The sequence below is a fragment of the Amphiprion ocellaris genome, chromosome 6, assembly GCF_022539595.1.
Source record: "Amphiprion ocellaris isolate individual 3 ecotype Okinawa chromosome 6, ASM2253959v1, whole genome shotgun sequence".
Taxonomy (NCBI): domain Eukaryota; kingdom Metazoa; phylum Chordata; class Actinopteri; family Pomacentridae; genus Amphiprion; species Amphiprion ocellaris.
Genome location: NC_072771.1, coordinates 6,016,619 through 6,036,501, shown reverse-complemented (window position 1 = coordinate 6,036,501; position 19,883 = coordinate 6,016,619). Strand labels below are relative to the sequence as shown.

The following is a 19,883-nucleotide window of genomic DNA, read 5'->3' as shown; positions in this document are numbered from 1 at the left end:
AACAGCTCTCTGTGTGGACCACTGTCTGCCATCTACTGACCAGGCAAAGCAAACACCGGATAGGAACCATCCATCAGGGGATCTGTTATTTTAAAGTTCTGACCTTTGCAGTATCTTCACCTCAGAACACTTCAGCCGGATTAGTCTTCAGTCGTTACACAAAGTAGTCCATACACTGGGTTCACCGTAAATGTTAAAGGCATTTAAGGAAATGTTCACATATATTCAATTGTGGTTTGTTTCAGCCCAGAACAACCCAGCATGCCAACCAGACCAGAACCAGGTTTGCATTAATGGAAACACTTCTTGACTGGCTTCTCCAAATGGGAAAGAGGAGCTTCCTCTCACCCACAATATGTCAAATATGGCAGCATATATGAACACACATATTGAGCCTAGCATCGTTTTTCAGTGTGCAGTGTGGTCCATTAGCTGTGTAAAAATCTGTAAATGCCAGAAATAGACACCATGAGACTGCAGGCATGTTCTCTGCTGGCGTCTGTCGCTCCTCATCACAACTAAAGGTTTGCTTTGAAACCTGGTTAATGTGCTGAAAAGTGCATTTTAACCCAAATTGTGATGTTTTCTTAAACTTGATTAAATCATTTACACCAAGCAGTGTGTGAGACAGAAGTCATAAAATCAAATAACAACTAAAGGGAAAATGAATGGCCCAACCGTCTTTCCACCACCTCATCCAACTTTACAACCTTACAGTGCTCTTTTTTGGGCAACTGTGGCTCAGTTGGTAGAGCAGGGTGTTGTCTAATTACAAAGCTGGCAGTTCAATCCCCCGCTCCTCCACATGTCAAAGGGTCCTTGGACAAGACACTGAATGTGAAGTTACTCCTGATGGCAGGCAGTACCTGGCATGGCAGCTCTGTTGTCTATTCATGTGTGTGAATAGGTGAATAAGAAACACATTGTAAAACACTCTGAGTACCTCTGTGGTAGAAAAGTGCTAAATAAGTGCCAACCATTTAAAGTGGAAGAGCTCCTAAATGTCTAATGACCTGAGTGGTGCTGACACCAAAGGATGTTTGCAGTTTGACACGGTCTAAGTGTTTGAGGCCCTCATTTGAAGAAACATCCTTTCAGTGAGAAGATCAGAATCAATGTCCAAATGTTGCATTTGTAAATGAAAAAGAGATAGTGAAATAACTCATATTTGTACAGTAATTCAGTGGTTAGTACTGTCACCTCACAGCTAGAAGATCCCTGGTTCGTGTCCCGGCCTTCCTGGGATCTTTCTGCATAGAGTCTCCATGTTCTCCTGTACATGTGTGGCTTTTCTCCAGGTTCTCCAGCTTCCTCCCACAGTCCAGAAACATGCCGAGGTTAATTGGTGATTCTAAATTGTCCATAGGTGTGAATGTGAATGTGATTGTTTGTCTCAGTGTGTAGCCCTGTGATAGACTGTTATGGATGGATGGATGGATGATATGTTTTATATGTTTTCAGTTTATTTACATTTTATTTATATAGCACCAATTACAGGTCAGATTGTCTCAAGATGCTTTACAGAACCCATATGAGCCCCTAGAGCAGCCCTAAGGAGACAGTGGCAAGAAAAACACCCTTTTAACAGGGAAAAAAACCTCGAGCAGAAGCCGGCTCTAATGTGGGGGAACCCATCTGCTGCTGGAAGGGGGGTTGAGAGGGACAGAAGAGGTAGAGAGGTAGAGAGGGGGAGGGATGGGTGAAGAGATGAATGGAGGACAAGGAATATATAACACAGTTGGATACATGCATGATAAGCTAGATGATACATACAAAGTACAAGCTAACATTGAAACTGATTCACTAGTTTACTGTTATGGTGTACTGGCTCTGGCATTAAATATACTACATATATAGCTGGTAGTAAAATTCAAACAGTATGTAGATGAGCATATCAAGTATAGTGAGGGTGATGCAGAGTAGACTGGTGGAAATGGGAAGCTGGAAGCAGTGGGCTGGAGGAAGGTCAGCAGCAGCATCCCACAGTGGACATGATGGAGACTAGACCAGTTGGTGGGAGAACAACCACAGATCTGAAGTATCCAGCTCTGGGACCAGGGACACTCAGAGAAAGGACACAGGAGGACACAGAGGGAATGCAACACAATAACGGTATATATATTAAATATACAGGTAGTTAGAGAAGGGCTCAGTGCATCCAGAGAGGTTCTCCAGCAGCCTAGGCCTATAGCAGCAGAACTAGGAGCAGAACTAAGGGACGTCCAAGAGGAAGACTCCAGCTGACCCCTTCAGGGTCACCCAGTCAGCCCTAACTATAAGCTTTGTCAAAAAGGAAGGTTTTAAGCCTGGTCTTAAAAATAGAGAGGGTGTCCACCTCCCGAACCCAAACTGGGAGCTGGTTCCACAGGAGAGGAGCTGATAACTGAAGGCTCTGCCTCCCATTCTACTTTTAGAGATTCTAGGAACAACAAGTAAGCCTGCAGTCTGAGAGCGAAGAGTTCTGCTAGGATAATATGGTACTATCAGGTCTTTAAGATATGATGGAGATTGGTTGTTAAGAGCTTTATATGTCAGAAGAAGGATTTTGAATTCTATTCTAGATTTAGCAGGAAGCCAATGAAGAGAAACCAGCATAGGAGAAATATGATCTCTCTTGCTAACTCCCGTCAGTACTCTGGCTGCAGCATTTTGGATCAGCTGTAGATGTTTCAGAGAGCTATTGGGACAACCTGATAATAAGGAATTACAATAGTCCAGCCTAGAAGTAACAAATACATGGACTAGTTTTTCTGCATCACTCTGAGACAGGATGTTCCTGATTTTCACAATATTTCTCAGGTGGAAAAAGGAAGTCCTACAGATTTGTTTTATGTGTGAGTTAAAGGACATGTCCTGGTCAAAGATAACTCCGAGGTTCCTCACAGTAGTACTGGAGGCCAATGTAATGCCATCCAGAGTAACTATATGCTTTGAAAGCAATTCTCTAAGATGTTTGGGGTCAAATACAATGACTTCAGTCTTGTCTGAATTTAGTAGTAAGAAATTATAGGTCATCCAGGTCTTTATGTCCTTAAGACAATCTTGCAGTGTGGCTAGCTGATTAGTTTCATCTGGCTTCATAGATAAATACAACTGAGTGTCGTCAGCATAACAATGGAAATTAATACAGAGCTTCCTAATAATATTGCCGAAAGGAAGCATGTATAATGTGAACAGTATTGGTCCTAAGACAAAACCCTGAGGAACTCCATGATTAACCCTAGTATGCTCAGAAGAGTCATTGTTGACATGCACAAACTGGAACCTGTCTGATAAGTAGGATTTAAACCAGTCCAGTGCTGTCCCTTTAATGCCAATAGAATGTTCTAGTCGCTGTAATAAAAGTTTGTGGTCGATTGTATCGAATGCTGCACTAAGGTCCAACAGAATAAGTACAGAGACCAGTCCATTATCTGACGCTATGAGAAGGTCATTAGTAACTTTCACCAGAGCTGTTTCTGTGCTATGATGCACTCTGAAGCCTGACTGAAACTCTTCAAACAAGCTATTCCTTTGTAAATGTTCACATAATTGATTTGCAACTGTTCTTTCCAGAATTTTAGAGAGAAATGGGAGGTTGGAAATTGGTCTATAGTTGGCTAAAACATCTGGATCTAGAGTGGGCTTTTTAAGCAAAGGTTTGATTACAGCAACCTTAAAAGCCTGTGGTACATAGCCTGTTACTAGAGAGAGATTAATCAGATCTAACATTGAGGAATTAATTAAAGGTAAAGCCTCCTTGAACAGTCTAGTTGGGATAGGATCTAAAAGACATGTCGATGGTTTGGATGTAGAAACTGTTTAAATTAGTTCAGAGAGGAGTGAAGAATTCTAAATATCCATCAGGTCTTACAGCCAGTTCTAAAGCAACTGTACTCCATGATACATCTGTGACATTTGTAGGAAGGGCCAGATTCATTTTTTCTCTCAATGTAATAATTTTATCTGTAAAGAAGCTCATGAAGTCGTTACTGCTCAGAGCTAAAGGAATACAAGGTTCAACAGAGCTCTGACTCTTGAGCTGAAGAGAAACCTGGGGTTGTTCTTGTTTTCCTCTATTAAAGATTAATAATTTGTTGTCCTAGCATTACCAAGAGCTTTCTGTCAAAGGTAAATGGCTTCTATAGCCTCGGTGTGTTCGGGCTCAGCTAGGAAGAGTTAGCAGTCCTTGGTGTTTTATAGTAGCATTGTGAGTTCTGGGATATTTTAAAGTGTTCACCAAGAATGCAGCCAGAGTAAGCATTTGTACTAATTGTCTCGCTGCCTCATATACAATAATTTCACGTCAGTTTTAATCAATTTTAATTATCTCATTTTGGTATTACTCCACAGGAGAAATTGCTCATTAATGGGACCATTTCTGCAGCAGAGATGGACTTTGCTGCTGTCAGTAGCTGAATTCAAACTGACAGTGTAATTATTGTGCCATCACATCTCTCTGGACAGCCATCCATCACTGGCTACTATGTGTGTGTGTGTGTGTGTGTTCAGCCTACATGCATGAACACAGACGTGTGCATACAAAGGCACTTTAGCCTCAGTTATGCTGATGGGCTGAAGGAACCTATTAGCCCCAGAGAACCTGCTGCTGAAGCAGAGGAACGCCTGGACATAGCAGCTGAGAGGTTTATTTCTTCAACGGGTTATAGTCGGTATCTAAAAATATACTGTTTAGTGTTCTTATCCTTACAAATGTGGCTTCCATTTATGTGAGAGTGCCATCGTAAAAAGGCAATAAGACTGTAAATATGTGGTTTTTGTCACACTTGAGATGCTTCCATGACCTGCAAGTGAAAACTCAGCCATGAATCTGCCAGGCACACTTCAGTGAAAATCAATTCCTTATTTCTAGAAAAAACTAAAAGCAAAACAAAACACATACTTTTTGTTCCAAATTGAAAGCATCGAGTCCTCCAGCAGAAAGCCTGACAAATCCCATATGTGGAATATTGTTAATGTGGTAAATGACTATTCTAGCTGGAAATGGCTGATTTTTTTTTTTTTTTTGGGGGGGGGGGGGGGTTTATTTGATAGGACAGTGAGAGAGAGACAGGAAACATGCGTAGAAGAGTTGGGGAATGACATGCAGTAAATAGCCATAAGTGAACTCATGACCACTGCGTTGGGACTACAGCCCTTGTTCATAGGTCCCTCACCCAGCCAGCTGAGCTATCCGGGCACCCAGAAATGGTTGATTTTTAATGGAATATCTCCATAGGGGTGCAGAGGAACATTTCCAGCAACAGTCACTCCTGTGTTCTAATGCTACATTGTGTTAGCTAATGGTGTTGAAAGGTCAATTGATGATTAGAAAACCCTTGTGCAGTTATGTCAGCACATGGATAAATATAATGTAGGTGAATATTTAGAAGATGAGATTTCAGCTCATCTTAGTTTAGCTAACTAGCATGGTAACATTTGCTAGTTAGCACAGCTGAGGCTGATGGGATGGGCATTAGCTCATAAACCAAACATGCCGGACAGATCAAAATGTTGATGTCATGGCGTTACTAAATGAAAAGTCGAAGTTACTATAATTCAACCTGCAGGAGACATGAATCTGCATGCCAAATATCAGTTCAGTCCAACCAATAGTTGTCAAGACATTTCCCTTCAATCCCCAAACTTATTGCGGTTTTAGAAGATTAATTGAGGTTCATCTTCAGAAAAGCATGAGCACAGTAAGTGCCATTTGGTGCCATCATCTGATCATTTAATTTGTGAAAATGTTTACCTTTTGGTAAAAAAAAAATAAAGGTTAAGGAGGTTATTGGAATTCAGTCTATGGGAACTATTAGACTTTATAACAGTCCATCTTGTTGTGGAGAGATCTCTAAAAACCACGAATGCTGCCCTCACAGTGATACTAGAGCAAAGGTCAAAGCAACACAAACCAGAAGGATTCATCCTCTCTGGACCATGAATGAGTGTTTGACTTTGGACTAACTAACCAATACTACCATCCATAAATCATGAAAAAAAAACCCTATAATAGTGAGATTGTGTGTCAGTTTTTAGCTCACTGTGGCGGTGTGATGGCCTGGTGGTGTGCTGAGTGCTGTACTCTGACTCATACTGAGTCCTCTGCTGTGCCAGGAGAACATACTGTAATAAATATTGTATCCTAGCGGTTTAAATCCAGCTGGTTCTTCTGTCTGACAAGCACAGGAGCATTTCTTCTGTTTATTTTGGTAGTTTGCTGCATGAAACAGAATAGTTTGTTGTGTCTCTTCTCCACTCTCCCATCTGTCCACTTTATAACAGAGTACTTCAACCCATCCCCTATAGAATCAGAGCCATGAGGAATGTATATGTGCTTTTTATATGTGCACTTTCTTTCAGCTGCTTGACAAATCTACTCTAAACTGTTCTTTACTGGCGGTTTATGTGCCCATTTCATTCACTGGATTTGGAGCTGTCTGCTATTATCCAGGACCTTCTGACAGTTCGGCTTTCACCCCGGCACTATTAGCAGGCTTCAACGCATCTGAGCTCTGACAGGGTGTCTGGACATTTTACATAAAGTATAATACAGCTCACAGTTTGTACACAGAGGAGGCTCCATCTTTATTATTGATCCAGTGACTTATAGACATACATCCATAAGCCACAACATCCAACCTTCTGTCTAATAAACAGCTCTGCTCATCAGAGGAGGTCCTGGTGTGGTGGCAGTGGATCCTTTGGGTCCTGATGGGCCTCTGTAGATCAGGTGCCTTATGGCAGAGTCCACAGATGCTCAGTTGAATTGGAACATGGGGAGTATGGAGGCCCAGTCCATGGGTTGAGCTCCTGGTTGTGTTCCTCCAGCTGTTCCTGGTGTGGTGCATCCTCCATGCTGTCAGGGACTACCGTTGCTATGGGGATGTGCTGATCTGCAGTAATGTTTAGGTAGGTGGTACAAAGCAAAGTCACCCACATGAATGCCAGGACCCAGGATTCCCTGGCAGAATATTGTATTCTAATTAAATAATTAACGTTATTCACTCTACCTGTCAGTGGTTTTAAAGTTGTGTATTTGGCTGCTGTCTAAAGGTTATATCTCTAACATTTGCATTTACAGTACAATGATAAAATTTAACATCTAGGTGAACATTAAAACCTGCCAGTGCACTTGAAATGTTGGAAACACCATTTCCTAAATCATTCTGTAAGTGTTTTATGCTACAAGATCATAAGCGTATGAATCCCGAAAAGCCCCTCTATGTTCTGGTGACACTGAGTCCTTTTGACCATGTTGGTAAACAAATGGTAAATAAAGCTTCATTGTCTTAGACTGGTACACAACAAATAACTGAAGGTTTTTTATTAGGAATAAACATTAAACACAAGTATTACTAGAGTTGCATCCCCCCCAACTGGTAACTCATAAATACATACTGCTTCATGTATTTATCCTTGCTAGTGACAGATACAATAAAGAGTTACTCAAATGCTAATGGCTAAACTTAACGCCTCACTTCTAAAAATAAGCGGTGCAAGAGGTTTTCTAAACACAGTTATTCATGCCGAACCATAAGGATCCCTCCTCTGTCTGTCACACGGCGGCTGCAGGGCGATCTGTCATCTGGCTGGCAGTGAATGCATTGAAACGTCAAGCTCTGCTATCACAATCTAATATTTATATTTGTCTGTTTTTGAAATGTGCCTTTCACACAGTCAGCTTCGTGATTATAAAAGCATCAAACTTCACGGTGTTTTTCACTGATTGCCACCCATTGACTGTAATTGGCAGCCACACTGCAGCAGCAACACAGAAGAATTCCTCTGGGCGTCATTGACAGGCCTTCTTTAGTGTGCGGATGCTAGTCGATGCGAGAGGCTAACCTGGGGAGCAATCAGCTCCTCGAGGCTCTATCCTGCATGCCACAAATCGCCATCACCGTCATTCTTCTCTTCCTTTCAAAGAAGTAAAACATGCGCATACAAATGATCACATCTTCAAAGCATGAAAGAGTGCTCTCTAACAAGCGCTGACAGTTTCTCTCATTGCAATTCAGACAACATATTTACTCTGTGTTCAAAAGGTAGAGACTCAGCTGGTGTGGTTTTCTTTACAGTACGACCAGGCTGATACCTCTGTAGAGCTGCCGTATGTGCTAGGAAACACGCTAATGCTTGTTTGAACAAAATGGACTCTGGGGCATCTTTGTGAAACATCAGTTAGCCAATATACAGTACAATTTAAACAATTTAAACATCTGCCTCCATCAAAATCTGCATCACAGCGCCACAAAGTGAATTCATTCTTTATCAGTGACCTATAATCCATTTGTTTAATGGAGCTTTCAGCTTAACAAAGGACCGTGAACAGCCTGGAGGTCAGTCAGTGGATGATTTCTCTTTTTACCAACAGTTTTATTCAAGTTTAAAACGATCCTATTTATCACAAACTCTGAAGCGTCTATTCACTGTGGACATGCTAAATTATGTCAATATGTGTTTCACTGTGAGCTATGACTCTAAGAATCAGATTTTTGACTCACATACTTCCCATAATATCTCATCTTTCTCTTGTTTTTGTCTTGTGGAATATCCATGCATATTACACATCCAGTTATTCCAACATCGTTAAAAAGCCATCGAGAACAAGATCTTTCATTCACCATGAAACAGTGAACACATAGTTCCTCACCTCTCTGTACAATGTTAACCCTGTCTGGCTTCAGTTTGAACTATACATATCTAATAAACTGGAATCTGCTGAAAGGATTACAGATTCTTCAAAGGTCTGGTAACAACTGAAGGTTTTTCTAGATGTTCTTTTGACAAACTTTGTAGCCTGTTATTGAACACCAACACGCTGGTATTGCAGTCTGATATTTGCAACGTAATATTTGCATTTCTGCCTAGTATATTAGTTTTGTTTTGTGTGAGGCTTGTTTGTTGGGATCATTTTCAACCATGTCCTGATGAGAAAAATACAAACTGCAAGTATTTGACAAGACAAATGACGTAATTCTGCTCCTATAAGTTACTGAAAGAAGATCTTCACCCAACAGAAAATGGAAAGAGAATAAAAGAAGCTTGGGGACTGTTTTTGAAATGATCTCATCAGTGGGAAGTTATGGAAAATGACTGGGAGCACCTATGCTTGTGAAGGCGACGGACGGCTGATTATTGAGCGTTACTGTGCATTGTGTGCCGAAGCAGAAAACAGCCGGGGGGGTTTCAGTGGCCATATTGTCCCAGCACTCATCTCCCGTGTAATGGCTCTGTGATTTACAACGGTGCACAGTGGGAGCTCTGAGAAGGACCAAGCCGTTTTTACACCTCGCAACCATTAGCTGCTCAGTGGAGGGACTTTTTTCAAACCACTTTCTGTGCACGAGGTGGGAGGGTATCGATGACAAGAGCAGCTCCCAGGCGTGGCAATCATCATGACGGTGGAAGGACAAAGGAAGCAACACCACAGAGAGAGATCATCGTGGTTTTTATTATTCAGCCTCATTTCCCCCCATCATCAAGTCTCTAATTAATTCCCTCATGCACACGGAGATAACTCAGGGACCCAGTTGGCTGTGGAGAAAGCGATTGTCAACCTCCAAATGGGGCAAGTGGCTGTCAGCTCACCTGCTTTCTTCTTCTCTTCCTCTCTTTCTTGTGCTCATCGTCTCCCCGGGGCCTGCTGCTAGATGAGATGCCAACCCTCATTCACTTAATTCCCTGTCATTCACTCCAGGGTAATCAAATATTCACTTTGTTCCCTTTTGCATGTTCCTGGTATGTTCCTGCTGAAGGCCGGTTCACATCTATGCCACATGGAGTGCATTACATTACAAGAAAAAAGGTTTAGAATCCTGTGGAATCACCATTTCTGAACTGATTATTGATAAATTGTGGTGTAATATTGATGAACCTGCTTCAGTGTTTCTTAGGGTAAAATAAATAAGGATTAGTAGAGTTAGGGTAACCTGAACCCTACTAACCCTAACCCTGTTTATGTTAAAAACTCTGATGGATGCTCCGGGTAAGCCTTGTAGATACCAGAAACTTAATTTTAATTATGTGCAATTTTCATTATGTGTGCTGATTTTTTTAAACTGTCATTTGTGAACACAAAGTTAAATGTTTAATATACCATAATCTATGCTGTATAGTTTTGTAGTCACCACTTTCATATAGTTTACATCCTTAAAGGAGCAGTGATGCAGGAGAAAATCATGATGCGTAGATGGCTGTTTGTACAGCAGACAGTAGCTTCCTCCAGTCATTTAACACACAACACATGCAACGCTCCTGAAATTTCATCCAGAAAAGCTTTTTTTTTTTTCCTTCATGTTGAACTATTAGATGTAAATCTCTCCACCACTCTAGTATTGTACAGTAAAATTGTTATGGACAGGTGACTTCTTCCAACACATTCGACACAGACAATCATAAGCTGCAACATGCTGCAGCGAGCAAGGCTGTTTATCACGGAGAGGGAATTAACTTCAAAGGGATTTGAAAACGTCCATGTGGAATGTAGGCTCCAGGATGAATTATGCATGAAAAATGCTTCACTGGAGTAATGTGCTGACACAATTTGTCACACGCTACAGGAATACATAAGTTGCAGCGTAGCCTTGTTGGAGGACTTGAAGCAGTCAGGTTGTGTTGTGGCTCTGGGCCGTTGGAGGTTGTGCAGCTGTGTAACCGACACCGACGGCACTGTGAATTACTTATGAGACCCTCTTCACCTTCACAGAGCTGGGAGCCTTTTTATACAGCAGCTGGAGAAATGTGACTGTTGACTTAAATGTGAGTGTGCAGAGTGGCTCAGTGGCGGCTGGCTTTGAGGCCATGTATCATCCTCCAGCTCTTCTAAAAGCCCGTCCGGCTGTCAGTCTGGAGACGATGCACATTTGAGTCCTGACAGTTTGATGGAGAGGAAAGCAAACAGCAGCAAGGATTTTTAGATACTCAGACAAAAATGGGTTTTCTTTGTGCCGTGGCTGAATCCATTTGCAACAAGAAGTCCGTGAGATGTTTTGCTGTCACTTGAGTGATTAATCTGCCTAAAGAGCTCATCAGTAACGTGTGAGACGTGATGCTGTGCTGCAGAGGACTTTATTCAATAAGACATACCTCTGCTTTGTCATGCAGAGGTGGATAATATGAGGAGACACAACACTCAACCACTGCAATGGTTCATGTTAAGGCTGTCAGAACTGGAGGTGTTCAGGTGTCCAAATTCTGCTCAGTTTAATCAGGTCTCTAACCACCTCCAGAAGTGCTTTAAACCATTAGATTGCATTGCTTCTAGAAAACTTTGGGATGCATTTACACTTCTTTCAGGTCACAATGCCTTCTGGTTCACATAAGTGACTCAGTATATCCAGTTATTGAGCTCAGTGACCACCGCTGACATTAAGTGACTTCCATGGAGAGAATAACCTGACAGGACCTACAGGTCATACTGGGGTTAGGATCTTCTTTGAGTTAAACATTTGATTTTCTGTGATGGAACATTCTTGTTACCATGCATAAACCAATTAAAAGAATACTCCTCTCCCTCCTGCACTGAGCAACATTAGCTTAAGAAATGCTAATCTGCATTAAAGACTGCTCGTCACTAAGCTTTTTACTGACATCAAAGTACCGTACAGCTGGCACAGTGCGGGTTTGACAAATGGTGATAACAGGCATGAAAATGGCAAGACTAATGCATTTTTCACTAAATATGAGGACTAAACCAGACATCTTATCTGTCTTGTTAGTACACTTACTGTTTTAGAGGCTTTAGAATGAACCCTCAGTAGTCGTACACCTTGTCTAGCTGGAGATGGGATGTTTCAGTGTTAACACATCCCTGACTCTGATTAACAAGTTATGTTCCTCAAACTAAACTTTTCTCAGTTGCACCATCTCTTCTCATCCTATAATCTGAGTCTGCTGCCAATTTTGCATCACTGGTTCAAAACAGATTTATTAGCATATGAAAAAAATGCTGTATTTCACTCATTTCATTGATTGTTAATGTGGCTGACTAGAAATCAAGAACTTGTTTAAAATTTGCCTCCACAATGTCACAAAGTCTAAAATTTATTAGACTATTAGAATCAGTGTATTTGACAAAAACTAATTTATCACAAACACACGGAACATCTCCAAAATCAAAAGGCTTGTGTGGTGGTTGTAGCATGCAATCATCTTTCACTGAAAACCTTCAAACTCATCTAAAGAAACACAATACTTAAAGGCCATGGGAGAGGACCGTACATCCGTCCATACTGGCACCAGCTTCAGTCTGTCACTTAGTAGTTCTTGCAAACAAAATAGCTTTTGTGAAACGGGCCCGGGGTCAGCAGTGGTACCAACCATGGTCCCAGAAGCCATGAACTAGTCACAGAGTGATGGATGGATTTGCTGCAACCAACCCTGGTATCTCCTGCTGCTGATGCCAGATAACACAATGCACCTTCAGAGGTTATTAGGAGGTCAAAATGTTCTGGTCGTCAGTGACCTGCTGTAGAGATCACTCCTGTAGAGATCACTCCTGTAGGATCACTTCTGTAGGGATCACTCCTGTAGGGATCACTCCTGTAGCGATCACTCCTGTAGGGATCACTTCGGTAGGGATCGTTCCTGTAGGATCACTCCTGTAGGGATCACTCCTGTAGGGATCACTCCTGTAGAGATCACTCCTGTAGGGATCACTTCGGTAGGGATCGTTCCTGTAGGATCACTCCTGTAGGGATCACTCCTGTAGAGGTCACTCCTGTAGAGATCACTCCTGTAGGATCACTCCTGTAGGATCACTCCTGTAGAGATCACTCCTGTAGAGATCATTCCTGTAGGATCACTCCTGTAGGGATCACTCCTGTAGAGATCACTCCTGTAGGATCACTTCTGTAGGGATCACTCCTGTAGAGATCACTCCTGTAGAGATCACTCCTGTAGAGATCATTCCTGTAGGATCACTCCTGTAGGGATCACTCCTGTAGAGATCACTCCTGTAGAGATCACTCCTGTAGGGATCACTCCTGTAGAGATCACTCCTGTAGGACCATTCCTGTAGGGATCACTCCTGTAGGGATCACTCCTGTAGAGATCACTCCTGTAGAGATCACTCCTGTAGAGATCATTCCTGTAGGATCACTCCTGTAGGGATCACTCCTGTAGAGATCACTCCTGTAGGATCACGCCTGTAGGGATCACTCCTGTAGGGATCACTCCTGTAGAGATCACTCCTGTAGGACCACTCCTGTAGGGATCACTCCTGTAGGGATCACTCCTGTAGAGATCACTCCTGTAGGACCACTCCTGTAGGGATCACTCCTGTAGGGATCACTCCTGTAGAGATCACTCCTGTAGGACCACTCCTGTAGGTGATCATGAGTTTACATATAAATGGTTTAAAAAGAAACCACAATGTGCTCAGTCCAACAAGATAAAATCACCGTAGGATCAGGACCTTAATTCCACAAGTTGGCTGAATAACGGGACCTCGTCAGGAGCGCTGTGCTCCTCAGCGTGTCTTGAGACATGACAGATTTTCATTTAATAGATATAAGATGACATTTTTTCCACATTCATCACAGCCTGTCAGAAACTCACATTTATCTCTGGTGCAAAAGCAATTAAAACATGAAGATGAAAGGAGGATTGGCAAATTCCATCACTTTTATTGACTTTATTCTTCTTGGCTACATCTACACTTAAAGCAGAATGAGGTTAATAAATTAAATTGAAAGCCTGTTTATTACTCTCTTTATGGCCCTCTGCTTGATTATACAGGAGCCATAGGAATGATTTGTGCATTTGTACACCTGGATCATTCTTGCATAGATGCTTCGTCTATTACGGTTCAGAGTTATAAGAGCTAAAGAAGGCTTATTGCATTTTGTATGTTGAGGTTTAAGTCAGTTTGTATGCATTGTATACACGCTCTGCCAGTAAAATAAGCACGACAGTTTGTTGTGTGCAGCTGTTTTGTCATCACAGGACAGAAACAGCAGGAAGCCCCTTCTACAGCACAGACTGTGATTACTCTGCTTAGTTCACCTGAAGATAACATACAATTCCCATCGCACTGACAGTGGAAACCACATTGATTATGTGCAGCAAAATAAACAACAAAAACAACGCTAACCGTCAATCTGTCATGTTTACGCCCCCGGTTACACTGTCACCGTGTATCCCCACCGGGGTAAACTGCAGGGTTCCTCTGCATTCATTTCCATCCCTGCTATTAAACCACAGGAACGCTGCTGTTTATTCTGTCTGAGAAACTCCAGCCTTTGGCTCGTCTGGACTCCTCAGTGGGTTGAGCGATTGAACCTTTGAGTACATCAGTCCTGCTAGCTGAGCGGAGATGAGGACAGCAGTCGCCTCATGATAAACTGATAAGATTGGTCCAGGCTGCTGGACCGAAACATGAAAGGGATTCCACTCACCTACTCAATCACAGCAGTGGGGATTAGATGGCAGCCTTGTAACGCTGGACGTCAGGAGGGAAAACAGAGGGCTTTGTTTAATATGTGGAAAGGACAGAAGGGTAGAAGAAACATCCTGTTGTACTGCTACGTTTCTCTGCATGTTTAGTTGTACAGTCAACATATTGTTCACATGTACAATCCTATCCTATTGCCTTTTATAAATCAATTGTTTTAGCTTCAGATGTTGTCCTTGTTGATCACTACATGGCTGAAAACAATCATCTCTAAGAGGCACTTTCATGTCAGTTGTAATTGAGACTTGAAACTACGGAAAGAACTGTTTCTTCCTGAATTGTTATTTAATTTTAAGGTTCATGAATGCAACAAGAAAAGCCCTCAGAGAGTGCAGTCCTCCTCCAAGGCTGCTCAGTCCTCCTCCAAGGCTGCTCTGTCATTGGATCATTTCCTGTGGCTGAAGTCTTGAAAAAAATTGTCAGAAATCACAGCACCAAATGTGTCCATTTAATATAGATGTACCCACAAACTTAATGGCCTTGCGCTGAGCACAGGCGTGTGTTATGCATGTGTACGGTATGTACGGATACTGAATCACGTGACCTAAATATGTAGCGGGCAGTGGGAATTGATGGAACTCAGAAACACCCCCACAATTTAATCAGTTGTTCCTTTCATTATTTCTGATGGATAATGCCTGATAAGTCGTCAGCGGTGGATTTGCAGCAGGATTACAATCATGTGATCATCAACAGGCAGCTGACGTAGTGTTCACTTGTTGTCATGGTTACAGTGATGCCGTGCCACTATCTGGCAATGATACAGAAATCTTTAACAAATCCGTGGATCCAGACAAGCCGCATCACTGCCAAAATCTAATCACTTGGTCCTTGTGTCATTTCTGAACTTCCCTGAATATTTCATCCAAATCCATTAGTGTGTTTTTGAGTAATGTTGGTAACAGACAGACAGACAGACATGTATACGCCGATTGTCACATAACTCTGCCATTCCTTGGCAGAGTAAAGATATATTTACAGATTTATGCAGCAGACACTCAGCTGCAGCAGCTGCATGACAGCTACACACTCCTAAAGGTGAACCTAAATGTTCTCCAGATGTGCTGCTGGTATTACCATGGGCATGCACAGGTGCTGGACTAACACCTACTGCAGACATTTTTGGGCCATCAACCATTTGCAGCAATTTAAAATTAAAAAAAAAAACAACATTCAGATTTACTATGCAAAGCTCATCTGCTTTGCATCGTGCTGCTGCTTGAGGCTTGAAAACTGAAGCAGCTCCTATTTTTAGTCCTCCTCTGCAGTGACACTACTAGCTAATGATAGCTCAGTCTGACACACGAGTGGCACGAAACAATGGAATGTCGCATTAAATGACAAGCTAGTTGCCCTCCAGAAAAAAAGCACACGTTAGTGTTTTCTGACTTGAGCTCAGGTTGTATCAGTAGTAGCTGCCACAAGGCTTGGTGAGCTTTATGATCTGAAACTGAACTGTTGAGGTTTGATTAAGGTGCAAAAACCTGCCGGAGCACGTCTGCAGGAACAAAAGTCTGTATTTAGCTAGACATTTGTAGTTGTTTACTTCATTATTTTGAGGGATGGAAAGAAATGCAGAGTGACTATGATTGTTTAGTGTCTGTTTGTGGCCATTTAAACTACCATTCAAAAGTTTGGGGTCACCCAGACAATTCCATGTTTTCCATGAAAACTCCCACTTTTATTCATGTGCTAACATAACTGCACAAGGGATTTCTAATCATCAATTAGTCTTTCAACACCATTAGCAAACACAATGTAGCATTAGAACACAGGAGTGATGGTTGCTGGAAATGTTCCTCTGTACCCCTATGGAGATATTCCATTAAAAATCAGCTGTTTCCAGCTACAATAGTCATTTACCACATTAACAATGTCTACACTGGATTTATCATTCATTTCATTATGATAGTGTATGTACTGTAGTTGTTTACTGTTTTTTGTGGTCTTTTTGCGTCCTTTCATGGCTGTTTTGGCCTATCGGGTCATAATATAGATTAATTAACCAACTATTGGGTGATAGAGTTGGGGGTACTGACAGAAATGTGATGGACATGTCAATAAATTCAATAAATGACTGTCGGCCTTGCTGTTTGTTTTTCATCATTCTTTAATTGTTCGACCAATATGGCAGTTAAAATAGTGACTTACATTCTGCATTGTAAAGTATTCAAAGGTTGTTAAGTGATATGGCAAGTACCACAGAAATTCTGGAAAGACTTGGTGAGGATAAGAAGATATTCATTTTTTACTTGCTTAAGCTACTTGGTTAAGGATTGGAGGAAACAGGAAGCAAGTTGGGGTCCCTTGTGTCCAGGTTTTGCTGACCCATCCAGCCACCTCTACATCCTCAGATGTGTGGCTCTATCACAGCGTTTCACTATACCCTCTTTAACAGAAAACAGTAAGAATTACTCCTGCAGGGCTCTGCCACATGAATCTAAATCATGTCTTTCTTGGAGACTTACAGGAACAACCGATGCTATGGTTGTTCTCTGTCCTTATACCTTCACCCAGCTGGTTGAGGTCGACAGATGTCCTCTTTGAGCCCAGTACTGCTGGAAGTTTCTTCCTATCTCACAGGGAATGTTTGGGTTTGTTTGATGTAATACTGTATAAAATACTCACTTTACTATGGAAAGTGGAGAGAGCTCCAAGCCAGGAGGCTCATCCAAGGGCAGCAGTAATGGTGACGAGAACATGTTCCACATTGGAACAGAAACTTCAAGGGTAAAGTCCTGATTGGTATCAGAGAGTACTGGATGAACCAAGATGGAGAGATGAAGCCGGGGGAAAAGGATTTCTCCCTGAGTCCTGAGCAGTGGGACCAACTGAGGGACCAGATTTCAGAAATTGATGATGCCTTTAAGAGAGTTTAAGCATTCTTTTGAGTGTTATCTGTTGAACTAATTGATCATGTTGGCTAATTAGTTTTTGTAAGTCTGAGATGACTTCTTTGAATTGAAGTGACTCATTTTAACATCTGCATGCAGCATTACTGTGACTGTTTGTAGGAGAAGTGTCTCTTCTAGATAGATTCTCTGTTTGAAGCAGCAAAGACTGTTTTGGAGGAAGATAAGGGAGAAAAGTTTCCAGACTCAAAGGAAAAAATTGGTGTAAAATGACTGGGATCTTGGTTCTGATCATTTCTACTGGTTCTGATAAGACTGAAGTTACTACTAGAATTTAAGATCACATCAACATTAGTCAACAATCAACACTTTGTTCAGAGTATCTGATCGTTTGTGTTCATTAATGGTCAGCAACAGAACAGCTGATTGTTTCCATTTGTCTCTGTGCTGTTTTAGCTTTGTTTATGATAAACCTTCACTGATGAACCTTCACTGATAAACCACTGATAGACCTTCACTGATGAACCTTCACTGATAAACCTTCACTGATGAACCTTCACTGATAAACCACTGATAGACCTTCACTGATGAACCTTCACTGATAAACCTTCACTGATGAACCTTCACTGATAAACCTTCACTGATAGACCTTAACTGATGAACCTTAACTGATGAACCTTCACTGATGAACCTTCACTGATGAACCTCCACTGATAAACCTTCACTGATAGACCTTAACTGATGAACCTTAACTGATGAACCTTCACTGATGAACCTCCACTGATAAACCTTCACTGATAGACCTTCACTGATGAACCTTTTCTCTCTGTTTCTGTCCTACAGTCTGAAGAACCAGATCTGTGTCCAGTGAGCGTGGACGAGGATAAAAACCAACTACTGGATTGATGTCAGACAAGCTGTGGTCAGCTTGCCCTGCTTTTTCTGCCTCTGCTCTGCTTTTATTCTCCTCAGCATCATTTCTTTTTCTCTTTCTTTCTCCCTCCTGGCTTCTTTCTGTCTGTTTGGCCCTACAGAGGAGGGAAATAAAGAGATTTTTGTGACACTAGCACTGCATCAACTCTCTCACCGTCAGTATAAAGTCCATTTAAACAGCTCCTCCATCGTCGCTGGTCACTGTTAAACCACTGACCTGACATTCCACTGCAGCTGTGTTCTGTGTTCTTCTAATCCACTGACAGTCTGTGAGCATTAAAGTGGATCCAATACACGGCAGCCTTTCTAAAAATGCATGGACTCAATACTTTGGATGTTTACGACTGTAAGTGGAATTTTTACTTGAGATATGAAGTTAGTTTGACCTGAATGAAACAGAGGATATTTATTTGAAATTACAAGAGAAGGACTTGTATTATTTAGCATTGTGGGCTTTAACTCTGAGTAAATCACTGTCTTTGGTTCTGTATGGCACTCGGTGTAACATTCTTCTTGCAGTGGACCTAAAACCCCCTTGCAGCTTTGAAGGGGTTGATGGCAATAACGGCACTGATTGGACTTGTACTGTATGTTGTAAAGGTTTTATACTGAGCAGTGAAGAACTTTTTCCTGGGCGCTGGTAGAGCTGGAAGAGAACCAGCAGAACTGAATGGTATGTCTGCATTTACACAGGAACACAAGTTGGTTTATTTTCTTCTTAATTTAAAGAATAAATCTGGTTTACTACAACTTTCAGTGTTTTTATTTTCCAGGTTTTAGCTATCATTCATATTAGTAGAAACGCTGCACTCTCCAAGTCACCTGCTGAGATCTGGGGACACAGTAGCACTAACTTATCAGGTTTATGTGGAAGACACACGTAAGGCAAACCATGACTTTTTATGTGAACTGAATCCACGAACCCCTGCATTTTCCTGTATGGGTCCTGCTAGCAGTGGCAGCAGGCTCTTAATTAATCACAAACTATTAGCTCCTTCTCCTGGGCCATCCCAGGCCAGATGGACTATATGTTCTCCACCAATTCCCCTTGAGTTCTTTCAGCATAAAAGTGACTTTTTCTCTTCCACATGATGTCTAAAGCTGAAAATGTGCTTGTGTGGAGATACAGCCCCACAGAGAAGGCAGTCACAGGGTCCTGTAGAGACCTGCCAGCCCAGTCTGGGTAGTCTGTGATGTGGATCTGTCCAAGCTCTGCTGGATGATCCAGCTTCTTTCTGTCTGGAAACAGGTTTTGAAACAAAGAGGGAAAGGTTGTATGGAAAGGGGCTAAAGAGGAAGTGAAGAAAAAGCTCCCTGTACATGTTTGTTTCAGCATTAAAGATGAGTTTAGACTCTCTGTAAGGGAAAGCTTTGGATCATTGTATCTGCAGTCTCTTTCTTTCAGTCTGATCACTCAGAGCTTTGGAGAGACAACATGAGTCCATCCAGCACCATATTCATGAACAAGGCCCTCTGATACTTGACCTCTTTCACTTGTGACAGTGATCCAGTCCCAACCAGCAAAACCCCATCATCTCAGACTCAGAGGAGCTACCAGCCATCTCTGATGCTGCAGACTGTCACTGTGTGCACTAAAGGTCATGGCCTCATGAAGCTGACAACATCCCTCCATCTGCACAAAGCAGAATGTAATACTAAAG

The 19,883-nt window shown here is 41.9% G+C and overlaps 1 protein-coding gene across 1 annotated transcript in view; it reads left to right on the top strand.

Annotated features, from left to right (window-relative positions):
• Window positions 1-18,972, top strand: part of zmat4a (zinc finger, matrin-type 4a) — a 141,329-nt gene extending 122,357 nt beyond the window's left edge. The window contains 1 exon segment of the mRNA XM_023285018.3: window positions 18,133-18,972. Coding sequence (XP_023140786.1) covers window positions 18,133-18,160 — 28 coding nt within the window. The 3' untranslated portion in view covers window positions 18,161-18,972.
• The last annotated feature ends 911 nt before the right edge of the window (window positions 18,973-19,883 follow it).